At 48.7% G+C, this 13256-nt stretch overlaps 5 protein-coding genes across 5 annotated transcripts; 2 read left to right on the plus strand and 3 right to left on the minus strand.

The window, feature by feature from the left end:
• Positions 1–759: 759 nt before the first annotated feature.
• Positions 760–1214, minus strand: QCR9 (Cytochrome b-c1 complex subunit 9; the record flags this gene model as incomplete). The annotated part of the gene is made up of 5 exons (XM_066131552.1): positions 760–819; positions 879–927; positions 991–1056; positions 1125–1147; positions 1212–1214. 5 exons carry the CDS (start codon positions 1212–1214, stop codon positions 760–762), a joined length of 201 nt encoding a protein of 66 aa, XP_065987606.1.
• Positions 1215–2074: 860 nt separating this feature from the next.
• Positions 2075–2677, plus strand: G6M90_00g098910 (uncharacterized protein; the record flags this gene model as incomplete). The annotated part of the gene is made up of 1 exon (XM_014690970.1): positions 2075–2677. One exon carries the CDS (start codon positions 2075–2077, stop codon positions 2675–2677), a length of 603 nt encoding a protein of 200 aa, XP_014546456.1.
• An 822-nt stretch (positions 2678–3499) lies between these two features.
• G6M90_00g098920 (uncharacterized protein) lies at positions 3500–4920 on the plus strand (the record flags this gene model as incomplete). Its single annotated transcript, XM_014690969.1, has 4 exons — positions 3500–3710; positions 3805–4191; positions 4282–4738; positions 4800–4920. The coding sequence occupies 4 exons, from the start codon at positions 3500–3502 to the stop codon at positions 4918–4920; spliced, it is 1176 nt and encodes a 391-aa protein (XP_014546455.1).
• A 2210-nt stretch (positions 4921–7130) lies between these two features.
• On the minus strand, positions 7131–8210 carry G6M90_00g098930 (uncharacterized protein; the record flags this gene model as incomplete). The annotated part of the gene is made up of 1 exon (XM_014690968.1): positions 7131–8210. The coding sequence occupies one exon, from the start codon at positions 8208–8210 to the stop codon at positions 7131–7133; it is 1080 nt and encodes a 359-aa protein (XP_014546454.1).
• Positions 8211–11381: 3171 nt separating this feature from the next.
• TRYP_15 (Trypsin) lies at positions 11382–12355 on the minus strand (the record flags this gene model as incomplete). The annotated part of the gene is made up of 3 exons (XM_014690967.1): positions 11382–11718; positions 11786–11994; positions 12125–12355. 3 exons carry the CDS (start codon positions 12353–12355, stop codon positions 11382–11384), a joined length of 777 nt encoding a protein of 258 aa, XP_014546453.1.
• Positions 12356–13256: the final 901 nt, after the last annotated feature.

Genomic DNA, 13256 nt, shown 5'->3' on the forward strand with positions numbered 1-13256 from the left:
CTGATGCCCCATCAATAACAGTGGCGGGCAGGATGGAGAGGGCAAGTTCTATGCGAGAAAAATGGTGGCAACAAAGCACATGTGTACTGTCGAGCTATCGGAGGGCGATCCGCGTGGAGTTGATGTTCAAACGTTGCGTGGTGTGAAGAGCCGGGTGGCACTGGATTAGATTGATATTTTTACCCCTCTGTGTGCTCAAGGAACAGCTGGCGGTCTACGTTATGGCGTTGACGGCATTGGGAACACTAGTGCTCTGGGGTGCCAGCGGCGCGATACAGGCGCCTTGCACTCAGTGCTGCTATCTGGGCCCCCAACGGCGGCAATTACAGGGCGGCCAACAGCTGTCGTACGACCCGGGCGCCTGTTGGCCAGTGTCCGGTGAAGTACCTGGGTAACCGCCAGGCACTTTAAACTGTACATGGCAAGGTCAACTGGTACGACTAAGAGCCATCGCCGACCAACGCCATGCAACGCGGATGATAGCAGTGCATGCTATTTGACCCAAAATAACAAGACGGTGTGTCCCATTTAGAAAATCTTGACCACGTCTCGCCTTCTCACGTCACGGCGCTTGCACTGTCGTACGGCTGTGCAAAGCCTCATATCCGATTCGCACGTGGCAAAACGTATTGCGCGAGCAAACGGTGATGCGTGAGATATCAACTCTATTGATTTGTGAATTGTACAAGTCTAGAGACACAGAGTCCCATGACTGCCTACCCATTTCCGCGGCCTTCAATTGTATATCGTGAACATAGTCTACTCGTCGTCCTCAGCAGTCTCCTCAACATACTTGCTTCGAATATCCTTCCATTGTCGCTGCCATTCCCACATTAGTCCAATACCACACCTGTTGCCATTCGCATATGAGGACTTACGCCGCGGTTGTGGTTGTCCCACCACTTGTTAACACCGTTATTGAAGCCGCTATAACGAGAGGTTAGTAATTGCCGAATTCCGGTACGCCATTTATCAGGGTGAGGTCCGTACACTTCGAATGCGAAGCCGGCAGTGAAGACAGCCGCCAACATGGCGTAGTTCTTTCGGAAAAGAGCGCTGCAGCAAGTCGTGTTAGCTTCTCGGGGTCGTGGGAGTGGTCGTTCGGCTTCGATCGAGGGACTTGCCTATAGAACGAGTTGACGAGAGACTATCGGATGAGCGATTAGCTGCGATTGTCGGCAGAAGGGCGCGCGGTCAATTCGGAAGCTTACCATTGTGACGGCTTCGTGCGATTGAGCACTGGAGGATACGGTATCGGAAGGTGATGGGCCGCAAAGCTGTCGAGGGATGGATTTCCTTCGAGGTTTGGGGAGGCCGATTCGAAAAGGTGCCGGGGAAATTCGCGATGGACTGAGGCAGCCTTTGTCTGTTCTCGGATTGGCCAGCCCTCCTCCAGTGCGGGTCCTTCAAAACCGAGGTACTACAGCCTAGCAGCCGTGATGCAGGAACCAACTGTGCAAGCTGTTATGTCGTTTGGGGTGCAAGATGGTTTGTTATTTCTGAAGGCCAATCCTCCCAATTATTACCTATAGGTACTTATCTACCTAGTAGCTATTGTATATATTCAAAAAGGGGGGGAAATAAGCGACGCGTAAATCCCTACTTCAAAACCTGGTGGCCAACGAGCAACTCTTATCTTATAATAGGTCAGACGTCTTAAAAGGAATAAGATTTTTCAAAATGTCTTCTAGTATTCTGATTCTATATTGAAATTTTTTCTTGACTCGATTGCGTCTGCCATTCTACTTCGTATCAAGCACATTATGCACTCACTCGCAAGCAGGTTTTGATTCTGATGTACTCAATCGACCAAGCACAAGGTTATGTGGGGTCACTGTTCAGGAATGTGACGACTTTCGCCCCGCGCCCAGTCGACACAACAGCTCATCTTCGAGTTCCTCGGTCACGGCAGCAAACACAACTTTTTGAGACGGACAGCTAGGTGTCGTCCGTTCAATCTTACAACCAGTTCTTCCCGTAGATCTCTGACGCCATTTTCTCTACCCAACCCACCTGCCTAGGCCTTCTGAATTCTAACACTTTTGTCACAAGCCCTGCGGCTGAGCTGTTTGCGATGCCTTCGCAGGCCACCACCACCAACGCGGGAATTGTTACGGACGAGAGCAGCGGACAGCGCCACATCCCCGAATCCCTCCGCGCTGATGGAACTACCCGAAAAGCCATCAAGATCCGACCTGGCTATCGTCCACCAGAGGATGTCGAGGTTTACAAAAACCGAACTGCTGAAGCCTTTCGGGAGCGAGGTCGAAGAATAGGGATTCCTGGAGCCGCAGGCATAGAGGAGGAGCAGTCAGATAAAAATTCTTCAGCAGCCGGCAACAAAAACGCAAAGCGGAGAGAAGCTCGCAAGCGGGCCAAAGCAGCTGCGGACGACGACGTCGCAAGCGAAACCAAGCCGACAACCGTGGAGACACCAAAGGCTGAAGAGGTCGATCCGGAGGTAGAGCGAGAGAAAAAGTCCCGTAACCTTAAGAAGAAGTTGAAACAGGCCAAGGAGCTCAGGAACAAGAAGGAAGGTGGAGAGGCGCTGCTACCTGAGCAGATTGCCAAGGTGATCAAGATCAATGAGCTCATTCGCGAATTGGATGCGCTGGGTTTTGATGCGGAGGGTGAGCCCAAGTCGAACAATGTGGTCAAGACGACAGAGGAGGACTGAGTTGGTAGGGTCTATGGAAACGGCTTTATTTGACATGATGATTGATTCATGATACGAGAAGCAACGGATGGGACGATCATGTTTAACAGACATGCTTGTGGACTACATGCAAGATGAGTTGCGGCGACCTTGAGAGCCCCAACCACTGCGGCGTTGTCTGTCCCAGATTCGGCTGTCTGGGAGTTGGCCAAAAGCTATGGTAGTTCATCTTTCTTATACCCGTATGAGCTACAGTGAGGCTAGCGTCGCTATTGCGTGTAGGTTTGTTAGGGACGGAGGAATACGCTGCAAATAGGAGAACACACTCTTAGGACTCTGGTTCAGTAGTCGTGGAATAATGCTACGATTGAAACTGACTCGTGACCATATCTTGCGAAGACAAGAAGACTCATATTGATAAAAAAAATGGCGATTTTCAACCGAACCTAGCGATACGCGACCAAATCCTATCGCATTTCGAGGTACTTGGCGGTAGATCGATGAAAGAAAGAAAGATTGGTGGTAACTAATCATGGTGCACGCCGTAGGGTAGGTTGCATCGAGAGGATTGGACCAGACGTGATCTTGAGCTCCGACCTTCTGCCGGCTGTGGCAATTAGTGGCTCCGCCGAAGGCTCCAGCGCGTGAGGTAAGCTTCCCATTGACCTCAGACAGTCAAGCAACCACCACATCACCCGCGATACTTGTCCGTTGTCCTCACGGCTCTTTATGTGCTGAAACCCCAATCCCTCCACGAGCGTGATAATTCCGACGTCATCTATCGATTTCCGCCGATACGCCAACTCCTTGGACCACGATACACCCCCGTTGGTCGCCGTTATCATGACGCCCGAGGAAGAGCGCCAGGCCGCCCTCGACTCGTACCGACAGAAGCTTATCGAGTCACGGGAATGGGAAGCAAAGCTGAAAAACCTCCGACTAGAGATTAAGGACTTGCAGAAAGAGTTTGACCGCACTGAAGACAACATCAAGGCCCTACAAAGTGTGGGCCAAATCATCGGCGAAGTCTTGAAGCAGCTTGATGATGAGAGATGTATGGACAGTCCTGCCCAGACACTTTGCCAAACTCTGCTGCGAAACGCAATCAATCCAAAACATGGAATGCACTAACGCCTTGGGGAATACAGTTATCGTCAAGGCTTCGTCAGGGCCTCGATATGTCGTTGGCTGCAGATCCAAGGTGGACAAGGAGAAGCTGAAGCAAGGCACACGCGTTGCCCTCGATATGACAACCCTCACCATCATGCGCATGCTCCCCCGCGAAGTTGATCCTCTGGTTTATAACATGTCCTTGGAGGACCCGGGACAAGTCAGCTTTGCTGGTATTGGAGGATTGAATGACCAGATCAGAGAGCTAAGAGAAGTAATTGAGCTGCCGCTCAAGAACCCCGAGCTCTTTCTTCGAGTCGGCATCAAGCCTCCCAAGGGTGTGTTGCTTTACGGGCCACCAGGAACTGGAAAGACTCTCCTGGCTCGAGCAGTGGCCAGCAGCCTGGAAACAAACTTCCTGAAGGGTATGTTGAAATTTCCCTTTTTAAAAAAAAGGAGAGGCGGATGTTTATTCCTCTACATGTGATTTTTTAAAAACTGACGGTGCCCTGCAGTCGTTTCATCAGCCATTGTTGACAAGTATATCGGCGAATCTGCACGTCTTATTCGCGAAATGTTTGGCTACGCTAAAGAACACGAACCTTGCATCATCTTCATGGACGAAATTGATGCTATCGGCGGTCGTCGTTTCTCTGAAGGAACTAGTGCTGATCGTGAAATTCAGCGAACCCTGATGGAGCTGCTCAACCAGCTAGACGGTTTCGACTACCTCGGCAAGACGAAAATCATCATGGCAACCAACAGACCTGATACCCTCGACCCTGCATTGTTACGTGCCGGTCGTTTGGACCGCAAGATTGAGATTCCCTTGCCGAACGAGGTGGGACGGTTGGAGATTCTCAAGATTCACGCGCAAAGCGTTGTTTTGGATGGAGATATCGACTTTGAGAGTGTGGTCAAGATGAGCGACGGATTGAACGGCGCTGATTTGAGAAACGTGGTGACGGAAGCGTAAGTTTATTGCTTCCGCAGAGTGGCCCTCACGGATGATGCAAAGCTAACTATCCTGCAGGGGTCTGTTTGCTATCAAAGACTACAGAGATTCCATCAACCAGGATGATTTCAACAAGGCAGTCCGCAAGATGGGCGAGGCGAAGAAGTTGGAAGGCAAGCTAGAGTACCAGAAGCTGTAGGATTCAGCGTGAAACTTGAAACCAGATCCCACGCTTTAGACGAGGTTGCGTAGGCAAGGGCATTAGGTGGAGCGAGAGCGGCGTTCAGTGTCAATCTTGTAAGACTGTACAATAAAATGGGTCGTCACAGTTTGACGTGCTCTGCTAGATCCTCGATAGGGTTAAGAGATATTTGAACTTGATGATTTCCAGTGGGTTGGGCGTGAATTGGCTGTTTTCCTCTTGATATGGGGCATTTGACATGGCGAAATGGATATCCGGTTTCCCCCCGGGAGCTAAAGGATGATTCGGTATCTGCATGAGAGCAAGGAAGACGTATAGATGGACCACTCAATTAAGCTGTACCTGAGCAGGGCATTGCTTGTATTGTATGTCTTGTATGTTGAGTTGCATAGCATATTACAAGAATGTAGAATTCTATAGACAGATTAGCTTCTAATTAGATTTATTCATCAAGCCAACAAATACAAGAAGAAAGAAAGAGCCAGAGGTCATGTTAGACATCTAGCAACACTATGTTTTAGCCGTACCTAGGCCAGGGAACCGTAACTAACCACGCAATGCACCATGAGTACAGAACTAGCGAAAAAGTAAACACCATGTGCTAGTAGTTTATTCTCATCGCGGAAGGCTCATTAGTTTTATATTAATAGACATGGTAGTGTAATAGCTACCAAGCCATATTGGGCAAGGCCCTGTGTCGTATTGCACAATACTCCATGTAACGATTTCGTTAAACTCTGCGCATCACGATCCTTTTTTGTGATTTCCCAATTGGGACAATAACATGCGGCCTTGAAAGCAGTAAAGGCCCTTGGATTCCTTGCAATCGACCCGAATAGTTTGCCCTCAGGAAACCCTTGTCAGTGGACGCTCTATTCATGCGTACTCGATTTGATGTGGTTACTGTTATTACTAGTCATATTGACTAGTGGATAGGTACATGTTTCGGAATGAAACATACTGCAGAGTGTCACTCGCCTGTTCCGTCCTGTCACAGGTTCATGTGCCGTCACGCCCGCTTTTCCGCTTTGCGACGGCGAATTTCGGGCTTTAATTTTTTTTTTTAAAGAAAGGAATAATAATTCAAAGGATGCAGAGTTAGCCGAATTTATTTCGGGCAAGTTGAATCCATATTATTGAGAGATTTCTTCACATTTCTTAAGCAACTACTTGGGGTAAGGGTTCAGGTAAGGACTAGGGTTAGGATATGGGAATCCTAATAGGGCAGGAGCAGTAGTTGGGTCAGGGGAACTAAACACACCAGACAGCTGTTGGGTCGGGTCAGTTGTGCGGCTAAAATAGCACGACTCGAAAATCAGTCACCCTGATAGCACTGCCCATTGGTGCAAGTCTGGTCAAGTGGAGGCCTTTTTTTAACCAGTACATGTACATATGTACATTATGTACTGTCACGGCCCGGCCCGAGTGTTCCCCAACTTCAATTTGAATGTGGGCACGGCCAAGAAAATACTAGTACTACTACATCTCACTGTCCATGTACAACTAGCAATTTGGGGCTGCAACACGGTGAGAGCAATGTGATGAAATACGAATAGTGGAGGTGATGTGGTACTTGACTGTCGCTCGATCTGTGAAAAATTGTATAATGCCTGCGTCACTCTCCTCGTATACCGTCAGCTCAACCTTGCCATCCTCTCTCATTACTGTGTTTGGCTGAACAAATTTCCACCCCGGCTCAGGCTTAGGCGCGACGATATGCCTCCAAGTTTTGTACTCACTATCCACACAGCTAAGCGAAACTTCTGCAAGACGCAGTACATCGCCAGATATGGATGCAGCACAGCATTTTCGAGGCGAACAGTTCTTTGGGTTTGCTGGCCATCGCTGACGAGGCTTGAAGAACATTCAATGATACTTTTTCTCCGGTATAGCGTTTGCCAACACGGGTATTTTCAGGTTCGATTAAATTCTTCTCCATCACTCGGGCGACTGCGGCGATCTCTTCCCTCGTGATCTGTTTCCCCCGGGATAGAGCCGCCATGGCCCGACCTGTTTGTTTGCTGAACGGAATGCAATATCAATGGCCTCCAAGAACATCTGTTTGCCGGTTCTCTGTGTCTTAACGAGGTTGTTTTGGCAGTTCTGCCGTCGGACTGATGCTATGCGAAACGAGGCCGTGATATACTCAGCAATTAAAAAGAACCATGCCGTCAAAGCTCCTCATGCTTGCACAATACATGAATTGCCTACTCTCCAGCTAGCCCCACACAACATTTGAGACCAGAGTGGTCGCTCCAAGGTACAATCTGGTCACTTGGCTTCACGAGCCCCGTCTCATCGCATACATTCACAGCATCCTTGATACTGGCATTTCTGTTCCCGTCATCCGACCCTACATCAATGTTGTCTGGATGCATCACCTCTATGTGATATGGCCGCAGTCCAACTAAAGCTACTTTGTCCAGTCGACCAGGCGGAAAGGGCTGCTTTCCATCCACACCCCAGGTAAAGCCAGGCTCATCTGGATGCAGTTCATGCCATGCGTCGATGAGATGATTTTCCGATATAAGCGTGGCGTCCTCGGCCAGTACAGGGTTGAAGTCGCCGGCCACAAGGCCACGGCTTGCACTTCGGAGCACAGATGCGACAATGGAGAGCTGTCGTGGTCGCTGTGATGGCTGTATCGGCAGCGAATCAAGGTGCACGTTCACCAGTCGAGCGCGCACGACATCCGCTTCACCGCCGGGGGATTGTGCGGATAAAGGCAAAAAAATATCGCAACAGAGAGCGTCTCTGCCGAACCGGCTTGGGTATTTATACCTCCACACTGGACCCAGCGATCCATTGGCATGGTTGAAGCGCCGTTTTGATACGAGTGTCATGCTCGCAAAAGATTGCCCGTGCCAGTTGGTCTCATCGGCCTCGCTGGAATACCAGTACTGACGAACTTGTGCATCGCATAGTAGAGAGTGCAAAGCCTGCCTAGAAACTTCTTGAAAAAAAATGACATCCACGGCAGGGGCCGAGCTTGCGATGTGTGAGACAATGGCCGAGATGCGCGTCGCCGGCAAGGCAGAGGAGGAATCCACGTTCCACGTTACAAGGACAAACTTTGAACCCTGAATGGGACGCTGTCGCTGTTTTCTTTCCCGGCTATCACGATCACTGTACGTCTCGGTGACGGGCACAGATGTCCATTGATCGACGGAAGCGTTGAACTCGTGCCACGACTGGAAGGTGGCAGAGGCATCATGCAGATTTGCTGGAAGAGGGGTACTCTGCGACCACGACAAATAATGAGTGCGAATGTAGGAAAAAAATTCCATCATCACGAATGTGCCAGCGCCTACATTCTTAGCTGCCGTTTTCTCGGTCTTCTTGTTGGTGGCATTTCGGTCCACGACCAAAATCTAAATGTGTTGACTGGATCGAACTTGCAATGAGGTTGGTTATCCGCCAAGGCACACGACAGCATGTTTAGTCATCCGTCACATCCTGCAGCTACGGTTGAACATCGGGTTTGGTTGCTCCAACGTTTACGAAGCGTCAAGACTGCGACGGGGAAATTCAGCTTGATCGGGTGACAGGCGTCGAGTTGGAGTGTGCTGATGGGATGCAACACCTTGGCCCCAGAGCTGGAGGACAGCGAGAAGGGTGTGACCCGTGCAAAGATACAATCAAAGTCCATCTACCCGACTTATTAATTCGAGAATTTCGGCGTGGCAACTAGGTTGTGGCTTACATTGCTGTACCATTGCGCCAACAAACTCCATCCTTGACACTTTGACCTTGTGCCTACCTCAGGTGGCTTCGACCTCGAAGTGTTGACGCCAACCATTTTTCGCTGACTAGCGTAGACAACCTTGTATTGACGTGCTCGAATCAAGGATAGTACAAGGAGGGAGAAGAGACGGACTCGGTCGGTGGCGCTGGCGGGAAAGGGGACATGAGGAAAAAAGCTTCAATCTTGGGCCAAACTATCCCATCCGATCCCCTTTGAGGATGGGGCGAGCACTAGATTGGTATTTGGGCCAGAGACGGAACCAGACGTGCCTAGTACTTGATTTTCTTCCATGTACTTTAAGATGTGCAGCTGCAGGTAGAAGGTGGCAGACAGCTGGCGTACGCGGAACCTGACATGGCGCCATTGTTGTCTTTGCCTCTACTTTTCTCCAAGCAAACCTTATCAGCGCCACACTTCGGCCTGTTGCCTATATAAATATCTTACGCAGCCAAGCAGGGCAGGAATTGTATCGCAAAGCAGCACGGTTTTACTTGGCATGCTTTTTACTGGTTGATAAAGTCGTGGGGGTGTGTGATGATATTCCTTTATTGTCAATACCAGTTTCGCGACTGAAATTTTATCTAGGCTCTAACTGGACCAGACCGAGAGCCACCACTGGGGACAAATCATGACCATTGGGAACTTTTCATCTCCGGGGGCTTGGGGCATTTAACCACGTTCTCACGAAGATACGGACGACGGTTTATCCGTCATCAGTCACGTTACTGGGGTCGGTACCATGCACAAAGACAAACTGACGCGGGGAGCAAGTATTGGGAATGGGTTTGGCTTGCATTGGCACTTGCGGGTATGGACGGCTTCACCGTGACATCTCATAATGTACATGCAAGGGGCAATGATGCATCACGACTGAGCTCACTGGGCATTACAAAAAACACATGGCCATCATGTTGGGCAGAGAAATGTATCGCAAAGTAGCGCGGGTTTTACAGGCCGCGCCGTTTACTGGTTGATAAAGTCGTGGGGGCATATGACGATGTTCCCTCATTATCAATACCAGCTTCGCGACTGAAATTTTATCTAGGCTCTGGTGAGGATCAGAACAAGCACTGAACAGCTTGCCTGAAGACCGAGAGCCACACACAGAGACAATGATGACCATCATTCATCGGGAGGTTTTCCTCTCGGAGGGCTTAGAAAAGACCTCGTTGACTGCTGAGTCTCTGGCAATGGCATCCCCCAGAACGGACCAAGACTGGAAACCAATGAATGAAAGGAAAGTAGCCAAAGATGAATGAGTTGACTGCCATTGTCTGTTGACTGCGATGCGATGAGGAGAAGAAAAGAGAAAAGGGTTGATCCTTGTGGGAGGGGGGTCTCTTATGCCCGGAACAGAGGAAGGTAGTCCCTTCCTTGTCTGTCACGGCTCAAGTTTCTTCCTCCAGAGCCATGCCTCGGGAAATTTTGGCGAAAGAAGGACAGAAGAGGCTCAATTGCCATCCTCATTGCCGCATTTCTACACAATTCTATGATCCAATTTGCGGCTGCTGTTGCAGTGGTGCTCCCAGTACCAAGTGACCACTTAACCGTATCTAAATGGGCACAATCATTACATCATCATGTCAAACTACATGTTCATTTAGTCCTTGATATCGCTTGAGCAACATTGATACAGCTCAATTTCGGCGCTATTGGTCCGGCAAGCTCTTCCATGTCCTATTCTTTTGCAGCGAGCCCCGGTGCAACGAGAATACCACATGTCTACTTATTTGGGCAGGTATTTTACCACACCAACAAAATGCATCATGTAACTAACCGGGATATATATCAAGTACTCCAGGACAGCCTCATTTGCTTCTCGACTCAACGTGACTGCGACACCTGGCAGACAAATGTAGTCTGGTGCTCATCGACCAAGATACACGACACAACGAAGTTCAAGTACTACATAGAATCTACGGTATCTCAGCCTTGCACAGTAACAGCCGGACTGCCGCTACGCTCGGTCAAGAGATCAACCATCTGCAAAGTCTTTCTTGATGCCGCACTTACTGACTCTCGGGACAGGAGCTGCTGTTTTCCTGCCGTCGTCTTATATTGCCAGCTTCTGCAATCCTTCCGTCGAAGAAAGGTACTTGTATGAGAAAGCCTGAGGCGTTGATGCACCTACTCGAAGCTTCATAGAAGATCCGACTGGCTTCTTGCCCTTCGCAGTGCCCAAAGGCCCAGCGCCTTTGTTACACGGAAATCGCCCTGTTACACAAGGGCTACGGTCACGAGACCTAGGGCAAGGTCCCTCACCGACTTCTTGTATTTAAAGACGTCTTTGAACTTCAAGGCCTTGAGGAAAACCAAGGACCTTTGATACCAAAGAATGTTATTAGTTGAATTGAGCTAAATTGCTCCAAGCCCTCTATTGAGCCCTTGTCACAGCCTTTCAGATCTTTTCGAGTGGATGCCCGCCAAGAAATAAAGACCCTTGCTAGTTTTCATTTGGAAAGCTGTCAGCTTCACTGTTTTCTCTGAATACATGATATATGAGCTAATTTTACGCCTAGTCTTGCACGTAAGCCCACAAACCGCCAGATAAATCTGGACCCTGTCCGATCTACGAGAACCTGGCGAACACTATTAATCAGGTCTATAAAGCCATCGAATATCTGGTGTATGTTATTTTTTCTCTGTGCTAGATGGAGATTCCTTCGCTTTTAAAAAAATGCTTGGCTTTCACAAGTCTCATAACGTGACATGCTTAGCTCTTTACACTAGATGTTGTCTGAGACACCCCAAGATTCTCCTGAATAAAATCAAGATAGCTGCTGACCCTGGTATACAGCCCGGGATACTGGCCGCAATCAGAATACCAGGATGACCTGCTTGTAATACCAATGATAGTTGCCGTCCCCTGGTCGATAAGAGGACTGCCGCTGTCCCCTCCGCATGTATCCTTGCCATCCCCACCAGCACATACTTCATCCTCTATACCAGTTGCATTCCAGGACTCGTTTGTACACTTCTCACGAGCGCGAATATGAACAAGAGCCTTGTGTAATTGATCGAGTGGATGACCATCGTTGTGTACCTGGCCCCTTGCCTATTAGTTAGCATCTTTTCTAACTATATCCTGTCAATAGTTCTAAACCTGATAGCACTTACCAGCCCGCGATTGTTGCAAGGGAATTAGCCACGGGATCTGAGCCGGCTGCCGGAAGATTCGCATAGCCAATTGTGTCGCTCTCCTGGATTGGAGTTGATAATTTTAAAATGGCAATATCATGCTTAGGATAACCTTTTCTTCTATGCCGAAGGAAACCAGGGTACACTATACGTTTCGCCGCTATGACTTGTCCGCCCGTAGTTCTATTCTGTAGAATAGTTAGCTCTTTATGGTTACTCGTATTTTCTCGGCCACGCAAGGTACTAGACGCTCTAGTAGCTAGAGGGGTGACCTGATAAATGAAAAAGGAGTATAGTTACCAGCGTCCCTGCCCGTACAAGCCATTCCTGAGTCTCTACAACGCAATGAGCAGCAGTTAAAACTGTAGTGCTGTCTAGTAGACTGCCTCCACATGTACGTTTTAGAGTATTGGTAATTGAAACGAGAAATGGGAATTCACCATCCTTGGCGGCTTCTCCGCCAACAATAATCCTCTTGTCGAGAGTTGCTGTCGCTGACAAGACAGCAGAAAATAATACAGCCAGAGTAATAACAATCTTGCGTACCATTGTAACGATGGGAGTTGTGGATAGGTTGCTAATAGTAGGTGTGCAAAAGAGAAACGTATAAGATGGCACGTCAAGATTTGGATGGGTTGTCTGCTATATTTATCCTGGCACCTATATATAGAGAGAGACCAAGTAATACAAGAAGCGTGAGGGACTTGGAATTACAAATGTAAGCCAGTATCATGACTCGTTGACATGCTTTAAAACATATACATATCCCCAGGCTCATCTTAAATTCAAGCATGTCGTATCTACAGCGGGGTGAGAGGTGGAATGGGATAACCGCTACCGGGTCCCGGGCAATTCCCCTGTGCTACTCGGTATCAGTCTTTGCATAAGATAATTGATGATTACCGTATGCCACGACGTGATGATACCTGTCATGCATTACTATCGGCCGCTATGCTTCGACGAAGTAAGTACCCAGTAGCCCACTTGGCCTACTAGGGGTCCTACGAGTCAAGGTCTATTAGTAGTAAATTCAGTCGCCTAATCGTGCTTATTAAACTAATATATTAATGTTCAGTTGTTTCGCTCTGTAGTCAAATAATATTACACGCATAATACTATTAAACTAATATATAAGTAAACTTACTAATTCTTATAAAAATTAACTAGGAGAAAATAGTATAAGAGAAAATCCCCACTATAATTTAGTAGCTCAAGTCCCTTTGTCAGTCTGCTCGCAGTCAGTCGCCGCGTTTAGGATCACGGCCCTACCGTTGGTGACATGGCATAGTTTTGCTTCTTGTGCCCCGCTGCATGTCCTGCCAACTTGCAAGGAACGCCCTGCGACGCCCTCGTCTCTTATGCCAACAATTCTCTAACTCTGTAATCGACGAGAAAGTGGATATGAGAATTGACAGCGCAGCAGGGACTGCCTGTCCTGGATCCCAATGCT

This window comes from Metarhizium brunneum, chromosome 6, assembly GCF_013426205.1.
Source record: "Metarhizium brunneum chromosome 6, complete sequence".
NCBI lineage: Eukaryota > Fungi > Ascomycota > Sordariomycetes > Hypocreales > Clavicipitaceae > Metarhizium > Metarhizium brunneum.